Here is a 21151-nt window from a genome sequence, read left to right as displayed (position 1 = left end):
AAATTTGTCGAGTCTGGGACGGATTCATTTATTAATGATATCATTGTCAATAATAACATAGTGTCAAGTTGCAGAGTTCAAGAACTCTTGGAAAAATATGGCTTGGATTCTAAGTTCCCAAAAAAACTTGTCGGTCGTCGTGTGCTTTGATTGCGAGTGTACAAACAATGCAATCAAGTACGTTGGAAACGTGACAATATACCCAAAGTTCCTGAAGGAAAAATGACACGTCCCCAAATCTTTTCTTGGTGCGGACAGCTAACCGGGCATTTTCCAATAGCGAATTGGTTGCACCCTTAGTGCAGCTATCTAAAAGGTTTCGAGTAGTTGTGGATGAGACTCTATGGTGAACGAGCGTGTTGTCAAATTAGTAACCAGTTTAAATGAAAGATTTACAAAGGAAGATCCCGTTCATAGGTCATGGAAAGTCAAAAACACTTCTGAAGCAACTGTGTGGTGCAATGCAAGCAGTTGAGCTGTTGGCATAGTTTTGGAAGTGGCTGGGGAAATAGTAGAAGACTGTTTGTAGCTGAGGAAACAAGATGATACGGCTCACATTAATCTTGCAGAGTTAGAAGCCGTGATAAAAGGAATTAATCTAGCAACAAAATGGTGATTCGAATGCATTGCCATAAAGTGTGATTCGGCTACTGTTGTCGGTTGGTTAAACTTCTTAATTATCGGTGACAAACTCGTTCGAGTACACGGTCTTGGAGAACCACTTGTCCGTTGCCGGTTGTTGTTAATTGACGACCTTGTACAGGAGTGCGGTAGAAAATTAAAACTTTTCCTAGTAAAGTCAGCAGAAAATAAAGCCAATGCTCTTACGAGGCTACCACAGAACTGGCTGCATTCAAACCATTCTGCAATGACAGCAAATGTTGTACCGCCTGATGTGAAGTCGTTTCATAATCTACATCACTTTGGAGTCAATCGAACCCATTATTTGATGAAACAGACATATCTGAAGGAGAAAGTTTGTAGAAAAGACGTTGAGAACCAGTTGTGAAAAGTTGCGAAAGATGTTTATTGGTTGATCCTGCGCCAATTAGATGGGAAGAAGGAAATCTTGAAGTTTTAAAGAGCTGACATCGTTTAGCTATTAACATAACCCACTACAAATCAGAGATTTATTTGTCTATTATTGACTGTGGAAAAAGGAGCAAGTTTGCAATTTGGAGAAAGCTACAGAATAAGAAAGAAACAACAGTGTGCTTTCATTTAGAAGAAATATTCCGAGAACGAGGACTTCCGTGGCAAGTTTTACTTGACAACAGCAAAACTTTTTACTCAAAACTTGTTGGTAATTTATGCGCAGAATGGGGAGTGTCCATCCTGTTTCGTTGCACTTACAGGCCATCTGGAAACGGAATCTTTGAACGTCATCATCGCACAATCAAGCGTATGGCAGCCAGAAGTGGCAAAGATCCGTTAAAAATGGTATATTGGTACAACATAGCTCCCTGAAAAAATCCATTGATTTCTACCAAAACTCCTTCATCTGAGACTCTTCCTCTGTTCCTGGAACAGAGAAAGAGTTTCAGATGAAGGAGTTTCGGTAGAAATCAATGGATTGCCGAGACACATGTCGGACGTCCGTCCTGCACCCATTGTAGCTGACTTGTCTATTAGAGAATTGAAAGAACCCATCGCGGATAACTTGAATTTCCGAAGATCGACGCGAGTTCGGAAGTTTCCGAATAAGTATGCAGACTTTGTGATCTAGAGATCAAGGGGTGCTATAATTAGTGTAAATAATTGCATTATATATAAACTGTAATTAGTGCAAACATCTGCATTATATATAAACTACTATTGTATTGCGACAGAAGGAACGTTGTGGGTGCGTCATATATTACATTGGAAATAACGTTTATAATGTTTATTATACCCTCGGGGGGTATTTGCAAATGTATATATATATTGAGTAAAGATATTCACGAAGAAGGGGAGTAAAACAAATATAAATTTATTATTACTCAACAAATAAATAAAAAATTATGTAACATTTGCATTTTAACATTCAAGATAAATTCTTAAAAATAGTTTGTTGTTTAATCAAATAATATAAAATAAATTTTAAAAAATGACTGCCAGTTTTCTGGAAATTAGTCAAAAAGTGACATAGAAACATCAGAGATAAACTCATACTTATCTTTTACTTCATTTATAAAAAAATTCTGCAAACGGTCCTTAGTGTGTTAGGTTCATTTTTAGTTAGAGATTTTAAAGTTAATTCATTATTTTAGGTTTTAAGACTTTTTGAAAATCAAAAAAGTCAATTTTACAAGAAAAAATAAGATATCTTTTTTTTTTATTTTTTATTTTTTTTTATTTTTAGTATTGTATTTGCCGATTGAAAATAATTTACACTCGTAATTTATAAAAACAAATATTTACATGACTGGGGCTTGAAGAAGACAAAATTCATCTTATCATTAAGCCCCCCCCAAAAAAATGCATATTCATCAAATAAAATGTTTTAACAAAATGCAAAAAATAAAATATATAACGTTTAAAATATTTAGTAATTCAAAGAGTATTTATATTTAAGAACTGATTAGTAAAATAAGATGATATATAAGTATTAATATTACAAAAAGAATTTACAATAACTTTTTTTAATAAAAATTGAAATTATAAAATTTTACAATATTTTTAGTAATTAGTATTTCAAATAATAAAACTTAAAAAAATCGTTTGTAAATTCAAAACTTATAAGATAAGAAATACATTTACAATAGCAGACTATTGTTTAGAATATTAAATATAATATTAAAGAGTAATTAGTAGGTTAATTTTTGTTTTTGTTTGCTAGTTTAAAAAGCTTTTTAGAAGAACTTTAATTCATTTTCATGTATCATCAGTAATTGCTTAAGTTTTGTTTTAAACTAGTTTAAAGAATAATTAGATTTCAGCTCATTATTTAATATTGTATTCCACAGCTTAGGACCTCGGTTAGCAATTGAGAATTTGGTTGCTGAATAATGTGTTTTGGATTGAATGTGATTGTTTTTTGAAAATCTGGTAGGGTATATGTGGTTTATTTTTTCAAAAAGTGAATTAAATAACATTGGTGATATTTTTTTATCAAGTTTAAACATGAAGATAAGAATATGGTAAAGGTTTAGTTTATATACATTTAGAATATTAAGTTTATTAAATAATGTTTGAGTGTGAGAGAAACGGTCTACGTTTGTAATTATCCTTATAGCCTGTTTTTGTTTACTAAACAGTTTTTTCACTTTTGTTGCGTTTGTGCTGCACCAAGCAACGTTTGCATAATTTAAGTAGCAATGAATTAAAGAAAAATATAAGTTTTTTAAACAAGATAGATTTAAAAACTGCTTGGCTTTATACAAAACACCTATATTTTTTGATATTTTATTTTCAATTAGACCTATGCGGTCCCTCCAGGTTAAATTTTCATCCAGAACCACACCTAAAAATTTTATTGATTGCTCTCTTTTTAATAATGCGTTATCAATAAAAAGATCAGGAAGTTTTAATGGAATATCTTGTTTTTTATGAAGACGATGGAACAAAGTGTATTTGGATTTATTGATGTTCAAAGATAGTTTGTTTGATTTGAACCATTGGGTTAATTTTTCAAGTTCTTTGTTTACTGTTTGAAATAATTTACTGATATCTTTACTAGAATAAAACAAGTTTGTATCATCTGCAAACAAAATTAAGTTTAAAATGTTAGAAAATTTATATAAGTCGTTAATATAAACGAGAAATAAAAGTGGTCCTAAAATTGATCCTTGAGGAACACCACAGGTGATTGACTTATATTCCGTTTTTCCGCTATCATATGAAATAAACTGCTTTCTATTAGACAAGTAACTATCAAACCAGGACAAATTAGTATTTATTATACCATAACTTTTCAGTTCGGATAGAAGGATTTGATGATTGACAGTGTCAAAAGCTTTACTTAAATCGATAAATACACCTAGGGTATACTTGTCTTAATCAAACCCTTTAAATATATCATGAACAAGGTGAGTGATTGCATGATCAGTTGAATGACCAGATTTAAATCCAAACTGTTTATGAAAAAGAATATTATTAACATTTAAAAAGGAATATAGTCTATTATACATAACCCGCTCTAATATTTTAGAAAAACAAGAAAGAATTGAGATTGGTCTATAATTCGTAACATCGGAAGGATCACCTGATTTTAACACTGGAATGACTTTTGCAATTTTTTGGTTATCTGGAAAAACGTCTTGTTTTAGAGATAAATTAAAAATATGTAGTAATGGAATTGTAATTTGTTTTATTGATTTGATAATGACATTACTACTTATATCATCAAATCCTAAACTTTTATTGGGTTTTAATAAAGAGACTGCGTCTAGTAATTCTTTTTCTGTAAGTTTATAATTAGACATAACATTAAGGTTGGTTGAGGTTAAGTACGAACTAAAGTGTGATTGAGTAGTTGCTATATTAGATGATAAAGTAGGACCTATATTTACAAAAAACTGGTTAAGTGTTTCAGCGACTAAGGATTTATTTACAATTTGTTTGTTATTAAATTTAAGATTTAGAGGAAGTAAATTTCTGTATAAGCTTTTTTTTCCAATTACCTCCTTAATAATATGCCAAGTTTTTTTAGAATCATTTTTGTGCTTTATTAATTGTTCAGAATAGTAACGTTTCTTTGAGCGTTTTAAAATTGACTCAAATAGCCGTTTATAGTTTTTATAGGTAGTTTCATTTTTAAGAGTTCTTTTTTTAAGAAACTTGTTATATAAGCGTTGTTTTTTTTTTGAAGATTTAAGAATGCCCTTCGTGATCCAAGGGTTTAAAAGTGTTTTTGTTTTGATTACTTTAGTAACTTCTGGGAATGCCTTGTTATAAAGATTAAGAAACTCTGTTAGAAAAATATCATACGCTTTATTGGCGTTTAGATTTAGTTTTAGGGTGTCCCAGTTAACACAGGATAGAAGCTTATAAAAATGACTAATAGAAGTGTCGGTTATTAAACGTGTTTTAATTATTTTTTCCCGTTCATTTTGGGCATTATATATGCATTTTTGCGATAGGATAAAAATCGGAAAGTGATCAGACACGTCAGTTGTAAATATTCCTGTTCTTATATTTTCATTTATAAATTCATTTGTTATAATTTGATCAAGGGATGTTGAACTTTCCTTAGTTATTCGCGTTGGTTTATTGATTAGTGGAATATAGCTATTTTGAAAAATGGTGTTAAAAAAGTTTTTAATATATATATTATTTTCATAATCTAATATATTGAGATTGATATCACCAATAAAATATACAGCTTTATTCATAGACGATTTATTTTTAATTATTTTTTTAATGTGGTTTTCAAATACCTTAATGCTTCCTGAAGGCGGTCTGTATAAACCATGAATGACGATATTTTTTGAGGTTTTGTTAATAGTTTCAATACATAACGATTCGTAATCGTTAGTAGTTGAACTTAAAATTGGTTTAACTTTGAATAATATTGAGTTTTTTATGTATATACAAAAACCCCCACCTTCCTTATTAGATGCTCTAACTTGATGAATTACTTTATAATTAGGTAATTGAAAATTAGAATTGTTTTCAATGTTTTTATCTTTACACCATGTCTCACTTAGACAAATTATTTGAAATTTAATGCCAATTTTATATAAAAGTTGTTTTAATGACTCAAAATTTTTTTGAATACTTCTAATATTAATATGAAGCATTGAAAAATAGTTATCCTCCATTCCATTAGCAATTTTTTTAGAATTTGGGTCATAATATAAAGGGTTAATATTTTTTATTATTTCATCATTATTATAAAAATTAATATCAGGATCCGAATAGTTGTTTAATAGTATTGACTTTTTTGATACAAATGAATTAAAATTTATGTTTGTTAAAACAGTTTCATCAGCCATTTTAAATCAGAAATAACTTAAAGCAATATTAAAATTCAAAAAGTAATATAAAAACGTAAGAAAATCATTTATCATTATTTATTTTTTTTATAAATTCTCTAACAATAAGCTTATCGTATATAACAACGGAATACTTACCATTTATCCTGTGCAATTTGCTTTCTTCAAGAAGTTTCTTTCTTATTGTGGAAGTTTCCAGCGAAAAATCCTCGTTGATATAAATTCCGGATCCTTTCAGTTTATTGGCATTTTTTAGGATTTTTACTTTGTCTTTATGGTTAAGTAACTTAATTATAATTGTTCTTGGATTTTTTTTTTCAATAATGCCAGTTCTATGCGCTCTTTCTATGATTACCCCATTTACATTGAGATTATTTTCAAAAATGTTTATTATTATTTTTTCCGTATCATCCCAACTTTCGTTGTCATTTTCTTTAACTCCTTCAATTCGAAGATTATTTCGCCTTTGTCGATCTTCCAGCTGTCTAAATTTATTTTTTTCATTCTCACCTATATTTGCATTCGATGACTTTTTTTTTTCCAACTCGCTCATTTTTTTGTCATTGCAATCTTGATAAAACGTTAGACTTTCCTCAATGTCTTTTTGTGTTTTTTCAAACTTTATCAACTGCTTGTTAGTTTTATTTTGATCAGCATTTCGGTTTACGTTATCTTTTTTTAACATTTCACAAGTTTCCTTTAATGTACTAATTTCTTTCAGCAATCCATCGATTCGATCATTAGTCAGTTTTAAATTTGCACTTATTAACGATAGTATATCATTTTGTTGTTTTTGGAACATTTCTTGAAAAATTTCCCTAACTAATTTTATCGAGACGTCAGTGATTTGTTTTGAACTCATTTTCGATAAAATATGTACATAAAATGCTTCGACTAAGTTTAAGAAGTTTATATTATAAAAAAAAAAAAAAAAAAAAAAAAAAAAATTTCTTCGATCAATAAAAACACGTCTGTTCAAAAGTAAATGCGGAAGAGATTTGATGAGATTTGAAGAGATTTGATGATAATGATGAGCGATCTAAAAATCGTTTAAGGTTTGTTGTTCACACTGTACGCTGAAACAAAAAAATATCTCAAGATAGAATTATCAACTTTCAAAATCTTCAGCTAATAAGAAAGATTATAATGCAAGTATCAATTTAAAATGTAAAACTGTGTGTATAGAAGAGGTAACAGTGGTTTATCGAGCATCTTTTTGTAGACTTATTTATTATCATTAAAATAATATGAAGAATGTGTAAAAATAAATATATTCTTCCATGAACAAAAAATATAACTCCTATTTCAACATATTAACACATTGAAACATTCAACTTTTGACCAATTAAGCCATGGTCCTGGGTGCATATTTTAGTGTAGACTAAACCAAATGTAAAAATATTCCAGTCTACACGACATTTAGTTTTAATAGTCGCGCGAACAATTCACGCTGAAAGATTTTTTGCCAAAAATTAACGCCGTGCTTCTTTAAATATTGGAACAACTTTTGCTATTTTTTCAGCTGGGTTTGGTCCTACAAATACAAAATATTTATTAAGTTTGGTAACAAGTTTTTTTGATCGCAAAAAAACTATAGTCTACTTTAATAATCTTTGGCAAAAATTGTTTTGTTGTTTTAGAGATAACAGATTTTTTTTTTTTTTTTTTTTTTTTTGTAGTTCTTAAGATGCTCCAAGAAGTCGTTACAGTCTTATTGCAGACGCCCCAAGAAGTCGTAACGGTCTTGTTACAGTGTATCGCGGAAAAAGTATTTAACTAGGAAGTTCATGCCTCCTTCTTTACCGGTGGCATGAAACATGCTCAGAACTCGCTGTAAACCCTGGAACTCTTGCTTCCAAAGCAACTGTTTTCTTCCTTAATAATGTTGCTTACCTTACCAGAGCCGGCATTGAATCATGTTTGATAATGGCTGATCGTTATAAAACTTTATTGTTACGTTTATAAAATTCTTGTCATAATATTATTTTATTTAATTGATGTAATTTATTAGTCAAGTCATAAGCTCTTTTTGTAAATAATAACGCCCTCCAGAATTTTTGTTTCTGTATGAACGTTGTAAATAGAATTTAATAAACAGAGTCAAAATAAAAGTAAACAAAGTTGTCGTATTAACACCATGGACCCCTTGTTTCTGAGTCACATCCCTAACCACCGCGACACGCAGGGCCGGATAAAGCCTTTTTAGTGCCCAAAGCTTAAACCCACATCGGTGCCCTCTTCTGCCCGGGACCCCTGATTTTTCGCTGACTGTGACCGCTGGTATGTTCAATGTTATTCAAAGAAAACAGTTGTTAACAAATATGTTTGTAGTTTGTACTACTATCACTCATATAAAACCTACAATATAGTATTTCTGTATTAAAATTAGTAGTTAATAAATTTTGAAACAATAATAGACAAACTGTATTTTTTATTAGATGAAAAAATCAAAAAGATATTGTCATTAACATTTTAAAGTTTTTTCTTCTAGATTTACATCTACCAAAGTCTTAGAGTATATCGTCAGGTAATTTTGCGCAACATATATGCCTTAATCATAAACAGAGATAAGGAATTGAGCCTTTCTTGTTTCATTGTTGATTTATTTGGATTTTTTGTACGTTTCAACTGAGAAAAAGAACGCTCAGTTGAACAGTTAGTAACCATTAATGTTAAAAATATGCGGAAGGCGATTTCAACATTTGGAAAGGCACACTCAATTATGTCTCTAACTATTACTTGGTATAATTCTCCATGATTGAACGTGTTGTTTTCTGATTTTGATGCAGCTGGAAACTTTTATCGAATATATGAATGAAACTGTTGTAGTTCAGTATATAAATTATTGTTCAGATCTTCAGGATAAGCATTTATTAGTTCTTCACAACACTGAGATGTTTGTGATAATGATCCATCGACCAAAAAAGCGAACTGCTACATCATTATATACTTGTCTTCGTCTACTCAATTCTGTCTCAAGTTTGTCAACAATGGCGTAGAATGCAGACATAAGAAATTTGCCTCTGGCATTCAGAGATACTTCAGGGGCATCACCATCATTGAACACTGTCTTTCGTTTACGATTACGGGTCAAAGTTGACTTATAATCTACACCTGGTGTCATTATTTTTGCAGCTTCTTCAAATCTTTCAAATTCATTCCTAGATTTATGCAAGTGATCTGCAAGTGAAGTATACAAATCAGCACACGTTTTTAAGTTCACATGCTCTTTTTGGAGAGCCTGACTAACCCTGTGAAAATGCTGTAATATCTCTTTCCAAAAAACAAGCATGAAAGCAAATTCTAATTCTTGCATCTTCTTTGCAAAGTTTTCTGCTTCTCCTCTGGTGTCTCCTTTCTGTGTCTGATCTTCTTGTATACATTCTAACGATTTTAAAATCTGAGGATGAGACTTTAGGATAGCTTCAGTTGCAACAGCATGTGCATCCCATCTGGTATCGGAAAGAGACTTCACCAGCGTTTCATTCACAAGGCATCCTTTCTGAATCTTCCATCTGTTGGTTGAAGCTGAAAAAAAAGTATAGATCAGTTGCACTGTATGGAAGTTTACTGCCTCTAAACAGGAGTCAATGGCACTTCTGCCTACAAGATTTAGTGAATGGGCAGCACAGGGTATGTATATAGCAAACTCATTTTCCTCTAGAATTTTTTTTTGCATGCCCTTGTAGCACCCGGACATATTAGCTGCATTATCGTAGGATTGACCTCTGCATTTCGAATAATCAATACTGCAGACTTCACGTAAGTACTGCAGCACTTGCTTAGCCATACCTTTACCAGTGTGATTTTGCAACTCCAAGAAAGTCAAAAAGCGTTCAATGGGCTCCCCATCTGCTACATATCGAAGAACAACGCTTAGCTGATCTATATGTGAAATATCGGGTGTTGAGTCTACTGACAAGCTGAAATAACCGGAAGCCTTTACTTCATCTACAATTACTTCACAGACTTTTTTGGGCATAATTTCAATAAATTCTTCACATATAGTTTTGGATAAATAAGAAGAATTTCTCTTTCCAGAATTTCCATATTTCGCAAAGTGTGACGCTAAAAATGGATCAAACTGACTGACCAACTCTAGCAGCCCTAAATAACTTCCATTTTGTAAAGATCCAAATTTTTCATTTGTTCTTCTGAAAGCCAGACCATGTTCCCAGTAATTATACTCTTCATTTATTTGCTCTTCTAGCTTTTGTAGTACACCGCAGCCTTGTCGACGAGTTAGGTATACTAACATTCAGTTTTTATGAGTAGCGCTTTGTTCGTGATTATCAACATAAATGTTATTTTTCCAGTCACTGAACCCATTTTTATCAGCAAAATTTTTGAAACCAGTAGATGCAAAAAGTTTACAAACAAAGTAGTACACAGATCCCGTGGATGGTGAATACAATAACCACTCTCTCCTGTACTGCTCACTATTATTTTTGGGAACAAAGCTTGTTTTTTTTCCTCCAGCATAAATACGGCAAGATTTATTAAAGGGACCAAAATGATGCTGACAGTTAGTAGGCCCACAGTCAACCCAGTAAGCCATATCATAGGCGGAAAAGTCAATCCACAGTCCTGGATCTATTGCTTGATTAATTTTATCATTTTCATCTTTATCATCTGCATTTTTATCATCATCTTCAGCAGATTGAAGAGGGTTACACTTACAACAAATTTCATTATCAAGCTCTATTGCAGTGTCTGGATTTGCAGAACAGCCTATAGTAGACCTATCAAGAGGGCCAATAGTGTCAGTAAAATCCCTTTTTTTGCCTGTTGCTGATCTAAAACTAAATAACTTGTTAATTTTCTGCTCGTAGCTTTCACAACAGAAATAGTGTGCTCTTTTTCTTTAGCTAGTTTTCTCCTTTGTGCACCACTTAACTGAACACGTTTCATTTTGGGATCTGAAATTGAAAAAAGTATGCAAAAAGATGCAAATAAAAATGATTAAATGATATAAAACGAAAATGTAATTTACATAAAAATTAAAAAATTATGCAAAATAAGGCTAAAAAACAACAAACTTAAGGTGTAAGCTCCAATAAATAATTCCTTAATATCAGAATCAATAAAAATGATAAAACAAATCACGATACAGCTTTAATAACAGTTTCACGTTGTTAATAAAAAAATATCCTCAAGTGAAGTTGTTAAAGCGCAAAAAAAAAGTCATTAAAGCGCGAAAAAAATAATTAGTTCAAAAAAAAGCTAAATAGAAAAAACCGGCTCATTTATAGCTTAATTTTTAAGCATTCAAGATTTTACCAAACTTGAATGCGGATTTTTATTATAATGTATTTCTTCATTTTCATAGCGCTTGTTCTATTTTCAGTTGTTTCTGGACTTAAATTTGTTAAAAAAAACATTTCTTGAGGACTTGTGGTTCCCCCAAACGCTTGGTGCCCAAGGCAAATGCCTTGTTTGCCTAATGGTTAATCCAGCCCTGGTAACACGTAACAGGCCTGGTAGACAATAACTTTTTTTTTTTAATTTGCTAAATAAGTATTTTTTTTTGTTTGGTTGATTAAAGTTTTTTGACATTTTATTTTTCTTTTAGCTTATGCGTTACACGTATTTTTTTTCTTTAGTGCCCGTAAAGCAACACCAAGATATTAGATATCTTAAGTAGCATTGGAAATAATAAAACTAAGCTGATGTGAAGTAGAGTGTAAAATTTTTAACGCCATTTTGCGTTGCTATGCTTGCCTTTTATGTTGCTAAAATTGCATTTTAGTGTGCATTCATATGAACAGAAAGTTATTCTGAATGATTTTGATAGTTTTAAAACTTTATTCGCATTTGTTAAATCAAAATCTTTTTTTTATAAAAGTTTTTTTATTTTAAATACTTTTATTATTAAAATATATAACTTTATAAATAGCATTAAAATGATGCTTTTTCTGAATTAAATTTAAGAATAAAAAATTGTTAGACTTTATTATGGTTTAATCATTATTAATCTCAGACTATTTAATTTCATCACTATAAGTCGTCAAAATGCCAGATTCCCGTCTTTTGCAACCAATTATCGTTTGTGTTATTTGTCTTATGCTGGGTTCAATGGCACTATTATACAGACACAATAAAATTAACAACCAACACGTGCACTTGCATAAAAGGCAAGCAGTAAAAAGAATTCTCATGGGAGGGTATGTTTTTGAATAATTAAAATAATTTTATGTTACCTTTATAATAAATTTAAAGTTCAAAATTTTGTTATGTAACTTTACACAACACAGAATGGTTACACAAAATGTACACACAAAAGACGAGATCTTCCAAAAAGCAGCTGTAGCTACAGACAACACAGAGTGTAGCTTGGTTGGGAAAAAAATGTTAGTTAAAGGTGGCTCTGCTGTAGACGCAGCTATTGCAGCATTACTTTGTTTAGGCAAGTTAATGCATTATTTTTACATGCCTACACTAGCATATATATATATATATATATATATATATATATATATATATATATATATATATATATATATATATATATATATATATATATATATATATATATATATATGTTATATATATATATATATATATATATATATATCTTTTTTATTCAGGAGTTATTAACAGCCATAGTACTGGGATAGGCGGAGGAGGATTTATGATGGTATACATAAGAGAATTAAAGAAAGCAACAGTAATTGACTTTAGAGAAACTGCTCCAAGTAAAGCCCATGAAAATCTTTTTGGTGGTGACGCTAACAAAGGAATTAGAGGTACTGTACTTAACTTTAGGTACTTTAAGTATAGTTACGAAATTTAAACTCACGTTTCTTGACTTTACAACTTTTTTGCAATTTTTAATTATTCAAAGCCTGTTAATGTATGTTGGATTAACAAATAAATGCTTATTTAATTATTTCTTACTTTTATTTAAAATGCTCATCTTTTATTTTTTATAATTCAATCAATAATTTAAAAGAATGTAATAATGGTTGCAATAATGTTTTTAAGTTGCCTACTTAACTACACGCTATCTACTTATCTACATCTTATCTACGTGTTATCTACTTAGCTACATGTTATCTACTTAGCTACATGTTATCTACTTATCTACGTGTTATCTACTTATCTATGAGTTATTTACTTGTCTATATTTTATTTAATTTTTAGGTGGTTTAGCTGTTGCGGTACCGGGTGAGCTTCGGGGTATGCAGCTAGCTCACGAAAAATTTGGAAAATTGCCTTGGAAAGATCTTTTTGAACCAGCAATCAAACTTGCTAAAGAAGGTTTTCATATAACTGATTCCCTCCAAATCGCATTAAATAAATGGAAAAAAGATGTATTTGACGAACCTTGCTTAAGGTTCGTCAAACACTTTTACATTTTTTTTTAATTTTATTTTTTATCAACTTACATATTTTTATTATACTTTTATTATATTACACTTTAAACTTTTTCGTTTTATAACTTTTATCATTATGTATATATATATATATATATATATATATATATATATATATATATATATATATATATATATATATATATATATATTTATATATATATATATATATATATATATATATATATATATATATATATATATATATATATATATATATATATATATATATATATATATATATATATATATATATATATATATATATATATATATATATATATATATATATATATATATATATATATATATATATATATATATATGAAAAAATAAATAAAGACGTTAGTAAATGCAATTTTGAGAAAGATTCATATTTAAACAAGGAAAAAAAGTTCTAAAAACTTTACTTAAAAATGTTATGACTATTTTACTCGTTAACTTTTACGATGCTAACGGTAGAATGTTTTACGTAACGGTAGAATGTTTTACGTAAATAGTTGTAATATTTAAAAACAGCAATTTTTATAATAAAATACCAAAAATTTTAATGTTTTGTGAATTTTTATTTATTTACTATGTATACTTTTTTGTTAAAAATTATTTATCTTTTTTGAAGTAACTGATACAATTTAAAGTATATAATTTAGAAAGTTGTTCGTCCGCAAAGGAAAACTTCTTTCAAAAGGTAATCTGGTTAAAAATGTAGCTCTAGCTAAAACATTAGAGAAAATCGCTTCACATGGAAATGCTGATGTGTTTTACAAAGGAAAACTTGCAAAACAGTTTGTAAAAGATGTAAAAAAGAAGGGTGGTATAATAACCGAGAAAGATTTACATGGATACACACCAATTATTCGAACGCCATTACAGAGCACTCTCGGAAATTTCAGCTTACTAACTGCACCTCCTCCCGCAAGTGGACCAATACTAGCTTTAATATTAAATATACTTAAAGGTAGTTTGTCGTTTTAATAACTGTTTTTTATTATTAACTGATCTCGTTTAAATATCTGGCGTCGTTTGAATATGTGGGTAAAAAAGTAAAAAAAAATACTTATTTATTTGAAACATTAAAAATTTTATTGCTATTTGGTTTCTAGGTTACAATATGACCGAAGAGTTTGAAAAACAACAACCTGAAATTGTTTACCATAGAATGATAGAAGCATTTAACTTTGCATATGCAAGAAGAACTGAGTTAGCCGATCCTGATGTTGAAAAAAATACAATGAAAGTTGTTCAAAACTTACTTGACGAAAATCTTGCTAAAAAAATACGTAACCAAATAAACGACAGTCGTACGTATAACATTTCTCACTACGGTGGAAAGCATTTTCAGAAAGTTACAACTGGAACAACTCATTTGGTTGTGGTCGGACCAAACGGAGACGCTGTGACTGTAATGAGTACAATTAACGGATAGTAAGTTTTTTTTCTATTTATTACTATAATAATTATATTTATAATTACATTTATAATTTTCTTAATAAAAATAAAAAATAATTTTTTATTTATTTTATTTATTTCGTCCTTTGAAATAAGCTTTACAATGTTTTACAACATAATAATATTAAGTTTTGAAAAGTTCCGGCTAGAGCTGGCAGAAGACATGGTCATATCATCCAGCCTCATTGTTATAAATTTAGATATAATCTTGTTCATAATACACACGAGTTTACTTTTTTTATTTTATTATTATTTATTTATATACTTTTTTTTATTATTGTTTTTTCTAATAAATTTTTTTTATTAATTTAAAATGTTATTTAAATTAACTTATTTTCAATTAGTTCATATATAATTATACTCATATTTACTAAATTCATAATGACTTAAAATTCCTAATGACTTTGGAGTATTTGAAAATTATTTTACTCGTGCATTTGTCAAGCTACGACTAAAATAAAATTAAAATTATTTTACTCGTGCATTTGTCAAGCTACGACTAAAATAAAATTAAAATTATTTTACTCGTGCATTTGTCAAGTTACGACTAAAATAAAATTAAAATGAAGTGACTGTTTAAAATTTTCAGAACAGCACCAATTTTTAGTAGATAGGTCATCATCATGACGTTAGTAGGTATCTAATTACTGTTATCTTTGTTATAGCATACATTGTATGACATGGTGTACTGTTAGAGCTTATAATTTTTTTTTTTAACTATGCTCAATTAATTTTATGTTCATTTTTAAACTTCAAGTTTCACACAATATTCTTTTACTGTTTAAAAATTATAGCGATTTAAAGTCTAAAGCCTCCTCCAAATTAAAAATTAAAACGTTACTTGAGTTTAGTTTGTCAGCTCAAATTATATTACATAATTATTAATAGGTGATAGCATGTTTGTAGGTGGTACATGAGTTTCGTTTGTCAGCTCAAAACATTGTTAATAATAGGTGATAGCATGTTTGTAGGTGATACATGAGTTTTATGAAGTGCATAGGTGCATGAAGTCCTCTAGATAATAGTAATAAACATAAAAATGATGTAAAATCTTAAAAAACATTTTAATATTTTTTAACTGAACTTATCAAAACTTTACAACTTTTTTATTCAAGAAGATGAAATGTTTGTCAGAAATTCTGGAAAAGAGAAGTGCAGCCGTGGCGCAGTGATTATGGTTCTGGCTCAGAACCATGAGATTTTTCGCCGGCTCTAGCCTAATATGCGACATTGGTAACGAAGGAGGCGTGAACTTCTTAGTTAAATGCTTTTCCGCGGTGCTCTGTGATAAACCGTAAGAACTGCTGCGTGCACCACAATAACCACAATAAAAATAAAAAATAAAAAGATCTGCTTTGGCCGCCAAAAATAAAAAATAAAAAGATCTGCTTTGGCCGCCAAAAATAAAAAATAAAAAGATCTGCTTTGGCCGCCAAAAAGGAAAGAACTGAATAAAAATTTTCCTTTATTCCGTTCTTTCCTTTTTCTAGTTATACAGTTTTTCCTATTTTAGACTTTAAAAACAAAATGTTTTTTGTGTCGCTTCCAAAATTTTAATAATTCTTTTTAAACAATTTTTTTCTTTTCAAAAAAAGGTATTTTGTTTAAGTACATTTTGTAAAGGTTTACGAACGTAAAGTTTTAATCTAAAATTTTTCTAAAAATATCCACAAAATGAAAGATAACATTTAAAATTATTTGTAAATTAACTTGAGTTAACATAAAATTTAAATTAAATTATTTTTAACTAATACACAAGGAAACTAATTTGTCTATCTGTCCAACTAATTGTCAGGCGAGCAAATTAATTGGCTACAGGCACTTTTTTTCTGTTTGTATTTCACTTTATTTTTTTACTTTTTAAAGAATGATATCACTTTGAACACTAACATTACCCTAAAACTCAGACAGACTAAATGACATACATGTCTAACATTCCACTAAAATTCAGAATTTAATATATATCACTTTGAAAAAAGAAATATGTGTAGAGAGTGGTGACAAGAGATAAGAGAGTGTTGATAAAAAATGAGAAAGTAGTGAGTAATAAGACATAAGAGGCTGATGATAAGAGATAAGAGACTGGTGATAAGTTAAGATTACTAAGAAGCGCAAATAAAAGCTTTTTAATAGATAAAAATATTTTATATTTTGCTTGAGGTAAATCTCTTGATACTTTTTTTCTAATCGCATTCTTTACATTTTTATAAAAAACTTTTTTCTAAAACACTTACTCTTTGTCCGTGATTGCGAGGTTTGATACTTTATTTAAAATTGAACCGGTTTCCACAGATCTAATAATGTGTTTTTTTTTTTAAGAAATTAGCGGGAAAGAATAAAATGCAATTCTAATTAAATAGAACAACAACAGAAATAATTATTTAACGTTAATAATTTCAAGCTAATTAGGTAGATTGATTCTCTAATAACTTTATAGATTTTTAATTTCAACTTTGTTTTTTCACTGTAAAAATCTCTGTTCAGGGAGTATCAGACGCTAATTTAGACCATATAAGTTAGCCCAACGCTACGCCAACTTTTTTACATCATTTAACATCAAAGAAGACAAATTATAAGATAATCAAGTAAAAATTGAATAAATTGCATCACATAAGGATTAAATGATGCCATAATAAAATCTGAGAATAACACAGTCATATATCCACAAATTGTAACTTTTTATGCTAACTAATTATTTAGTCTCATTTTAAAATCATTTATCCTGAGAATTTTGGGACTAGGTTTTGCAGATTTTAAACTAATCTTTAAATAACATAACTGAATAACCTAAATAACATAACTGTATAACTTATTTTTCATCATATTTTTATTATCAGGTCTAAATAAGTCAGCTTTTGTTTTTAGTAGAGCTCATTTCTTATTGAGATTTAAAAAATTCGTGTAATAAATTATTAATAAATTCATGGTTCTACTATTCCGATTCGCCGCGAACAATTTTCTCTACTATTATCTCATCTACTGCTACTATCTCATCTTGTACTACTATACCACCTACAACTACTATCTCATCTATTGCTACTATCTCACCTAGTTCTGTTATCTCACCTACTGCTACTATCTTATCTAGTACTACTATCTCACTTACCAGATAATAAATCTGGTAAGTGAGATAGTATCTATAATACTATCTCACTTACCAGACAAGCACATGTTTTTAAACTAACTCTTTCTAACATTTAAGTGTTTTTTTTTATGTGTAAAAACACAAAAAAAAACTTGAATAAAACTAAAAATCTTTTCTACATAAATTTTTTTTATCGTTAAAGTCTTGGAGCAAAGTTTCGTTCGTGTAAGCTTGGTTTTATTTACAACAATGAAATGGATGACTTTAGTACTCCAGGAATATCAAACGAGTTTGGGTTACCCCCTTCAGAAGAAAACTTCATAAAACCAGACAAACGTCCAATGTCAAGCTCAGTCCCTGTAATCTTATTGGATAGTCATAAGAATGTTAGATTAGTAACAGGAGGATCCGGAGGATCAATTATAACAACTGCAGTTGCTCAAGTAAGTAATGCAAATTGGTTAATATTTTAATGGGTAGTTTTTTTTACGTATTTAGAGTTATTTTTTTAAAGGTTATTTTTGTTGTTTAAAGGTTGCTTATTTTGATTTTTTTTTATCAACTGGTGTTTCATTTATTTAAAGTTTAATATTTGCTCTTTATTGGTTTTTTCTTAATGACTTGATATTTACCAAATAAATATTTATCATCTAATTTTTATGTTCAAAGTTTATTAACAAAAGTTATTTCAATATCTTTAATCCGTTATTTAAAATAAACCAGAATAAGTACTTTCCAGATATTAGGAAAGCACGTGACTTGGCACCAGACTTTTTGATGCTTTACTGTTATTGGTTACTTTAATACAATTTTAAGTCCATTGTTGGTTTGCATTTATTAAAACTTCATATTTTATTTTTTTAAGTTTATTTAACGTTTTTTTTTCTCACTAAGGTTATTATGAACCACCTCTGGTTTGGCATGAGCATGAGAGACGCAGTTCAGCAACCAAGGGTTCACTCCCAACTTGTACCAAGTGTTGTGTACGTAGAACCAAGAATGCCAGAAAAAGTATTAGAAGAGTTAAAGAAGAGAGGACACGACGTATGTTTTTACTTCACTTTTTAATTTACCTCCCCAAGGTAATGGAGACAACTACAGTCGAGGAGTCGTGTTTTTTTAGTTCTTTTTTTTAATAAACTTAAATATAGCTAAGTAATAGTAGTATCATAATGTAAAACTACAACGTTGTTTAGATTTTATAAGAAAACTTTTTTAGGTACGCGTAACTGATGAAAGTCATGCAGTTGTTCAAGCCATAGCACGAGTAGACAGTCAATGGAAATCTATTTGTAAGAAGGGAAATATTGAAAATACATTATTAGGTAAAATTTGTTTGCAAAATAATCAAGATCAAGAAGCATTATTTGCCGAATCTGACTTTCGTAAAGGTGGAACTCCAGCTGGTTTTTGAACTACGATAAAAGATTAAATATAAATATAGAAAAACCAGATTAAAGATGAAATTTTTATGTTATAAGACCGTAAGTAATGCGACGTTGTAGGAATGTGTGTGGTACGTTGTAGGAATGTGGAGTTTGAGTTACAGCGAATAAATAATAAAATGAACTGTGTAAATAAATAAAAATTAAAAATTATAAATTTAACAAAATTTTTTTTAAAGCACTACATTAAAATTAAAATTGATGAAACATTTCTGACTTTGACATTGTTTTGTTTTTTGCTTTTTCTTTATCGGTTTTTATCAGATTTGCAGATAAATGATCTTTACAAAGATCTTTACAAAACTTGTTTCAGTCCCATAAAAATTTGAGTATGCTTTTGAACAATCGAGAACTTGAAAAAAATTTCACTTTTGTTTAAAAATACTGGCTGTCTTTAAATATCGATAAAACAAAATGAATACTTTTCTATCTAACTATAAAAAACGATATAAATATGCATGATCTCTTTATTAACAACACCATCCTAAAAAGAGAAAAAATGTCAAAATTATTAGGAGTTTTTGTTGAAGAAAATCCCTCTTAAAGACATCAATGAAATTTTTAATAAAGTTGCAAAAAGCATTGGAATTCTACACAAATCTAGAGGTATTTTAAACAAAAATCAACTAACGCAATTATACTATTCATTTATTCATTGTCATATAAGTTATGCAAATATTGTATGGGAAAATACACATAATGATAAACTGAAATCTTATTATCAGCATCAGAAATAGGCCGCTTGCATAATAAATTTTAAAAATTCTTTTTCTAACTCTGAACCGCTTTTTAAAGCAATGAAAGCTTTAAATATTCAGCAATTACTTGTATTTAATGCTTTGTGTTTTATCTGCAATCGAAAATATGTCCCCCAATGTTTTTGTTTACCTTTATAAAACTAAACCCAAAAACAAATATAATGTAAATGGCATTCTAAAAAAACATATTTGCAAAAATAATAACATACTTAATTTTGCATATTTTATCGTGGACCTTAGGTGTAATTTAATTTTTTTGTCTTAATTTGTCTAATCTACTTTCAAACAATCTTTTAAAATAACTATTTTTTCTACAAAAAATATTCTCCCTGTTTTTTTGATTTTCTAAACCATTTTCAGTTGTTAGGCAACATTTTAACTTGTTATGTTTTATTGTGAGTTTTACTTCTGATGTATGTAAAGTATTTAATTTATGATACCTTTAATGGTTTTATATTTTAGGTATCTATTTATTTTAAAATGTATATAGATGTTTTTATTGTAGAAGAAAATAAATGTTTATATTGTAAAGGGTATAATTGAATTGGTGAGAAGAAGAACAATACTAGTCCATATTTTGCTATTTGCACTTTTTTTCGTAATTTCATTTAACATATATCGATCTCTCTATGCACTACAAAAGTAATACTAGTATCTAAGATAAATGGCATCCAAAGTAAATAGTTTATAGACTATAATTGTTTAAAACTTAAACATTGATTATCTTGAAATGAAAATATTGGACTAGTACTGTTCTTCTAAAAAATAGTTGTGCATATATGATTAAGAATAAAATAAATCACTAATATAACTTTACCAAATGTACTAATATAAAGTTCCAGAGGCGTACTTATACGTTATATAATATACTAAAATACTAATATACGGTCTATAGACTTTTTTTTTACGTTTGCACACTTTATTATTTTTACGTTAGTACACTTTATTATTATCATTAAGGAAGATTGACAACTTCCATATGTCTATTTAAAAAGCAAATAGATGAACTTTGTTAAAGCTTGGTAACATTTATATTAATTTTATTTTTAAATAGATATAATCAGATGCAACCATTTAGTTAATCTGATAGATTCAAAAAAATCTAGATTCAAATCCCTGATTG

General features: G+C 28.9%; 4 protein-coding genes across 4 annotated transcripts; 1 reads left to right on the top strand and 3 right to left on the bottom strand.

Moving 5' to 3' along the window:
• Positions 1-5979: 5979 nt before the first annotated feature.
• On the bottom strand, positions 5980-6717 carry LOC136086416 (uncharacterized). Its single transcript, XM_065808714.1, has one exon. It carries the CDS (start codon positions 6715-6717, stop codon positions 5980-5982), a length of 738 nt encoding a protein of 245 aa, XP_065664786.1.
• A 2079-nt stretch (positions 6718-8796) lies between these two features.
• On the bottom strand, positions 8797-10173 carry LOC136086415 (zinc finger MYM-type protein 1-like). Its single transcript, XM_065808713.1, has one exon. The coding sequence runs from the start codon at positions 10171-10173 to the stop codon at positions 8797-8799; it is 1377 nt and encodes a 458-aa protein (XP_065664785.1).
• LOC136086414 (zinc finger MYM-type protein 5-like) lies at positions 10174-10826 on the bottom strand. Its single transcript, XM_065808712.1, has 2 exons — positions 10701-10826; positions 10174-10590 (listed from the first exon to the last, which is right to left on the bottom strand). The coding sequence occupies exons 1-2, from the start codon at positions 10824-10826 to the stop codon at positions 10174-10176; spliced, it is 543 nt and encodes a 180-aa protein (XP_065664784.1).
• An 863-nt stretch (positions 10827-11689) lies between these two features.
• On the top strand, positions 11690-19492 carry LOC100211142 (glutathione hydrolase 1 proenzyme). The gene is made up of 9 exons (XM_065808221.1): positions 11690-12079; positions 12170-12321; positions 12503-12661; positions 13059-13251; positions 13942-14249; positions 14395-14716; positions 18028-18268; positions 18720-18869; positions 19045-19492. Exons 1-9 carry the CDS (start codon positions 11928-11930, stop codon positions 19237-19239), a joined length of 1872 nt encoding a protein of 623 aa, XP_065664293.1. The 5' UTR covers positions 11690-11927; the 3' UTR covers positions 19240-19492.
• Positions 19493-21151: the final 1659 nt, after the last annotated feature.

This window comes from Hydra vulgaris, chromosome 10, assembly GCF_038396675.1.
Source record: "Hydra vulgaris chromosome 10, alternate assembly HydraT2T_AEP".
Lineage (NCBI taxonomy): Eukaryota > Metazoa > Cnidaria > Hydrozoa > Anthoathecata > Hydridae > Hydra > Hydra vulgaris.
The sequence above is the reverse complement of the archived record's forward strand: the minus strand, read 5'-3'. Positions and strand labels throughout refer to the sequence as shown.

Coding starts and splice junctions, on each gene's coding strand:
- LOC136086416 (XM_065808714.1), bottom strand. CDS start 6,717: ATGTTCCAAAAACAACAAAATGATATACTATCGTTAATAAGTGCAAAT.
- LOC136086415 (XM_065808713.1), bottom strand. CDS start 10,173: ATGTTAGTATACCTAACTCGTCGACAAGGCTGCGGTGTACTACAAAAG.
- LOC136086414 (XM_065808712.1), bottom strand. CDS start 10,826: ATGAAACGTGTTCAGTTAAGTGGTGCACAAAGGAGAAAACTAGCTAAA. Junction 10,591..10,700: donor TAGTTTTAGATCAGCAACAG/GCAAAAAAAGGG, acceptor ATTTGTTGTAAG/TGTAACCCTCTTCAATCTGC.
- LOC100211142 (XM_065808221.1), top strand. CDS start 11,928: ATGCCAGATTCCCGTCTTTTGCAACCAATTATCGTTTGTGTTATTTGT. Junction 12,322..12,502: donor TGCAGCATTACTTTGTTTAG/GCAAGTTAATGC, acceptor TTTTTTATTCAG/GAGTTATTAACAGCCATAGT. Junction 12,662..13,058: donor CGCTAACAAAGGAATTAGAG/GTACTGTACTTA, acceptor TTTAATTTTTAG/GTGGTTTAGCTGTTGCGGTA.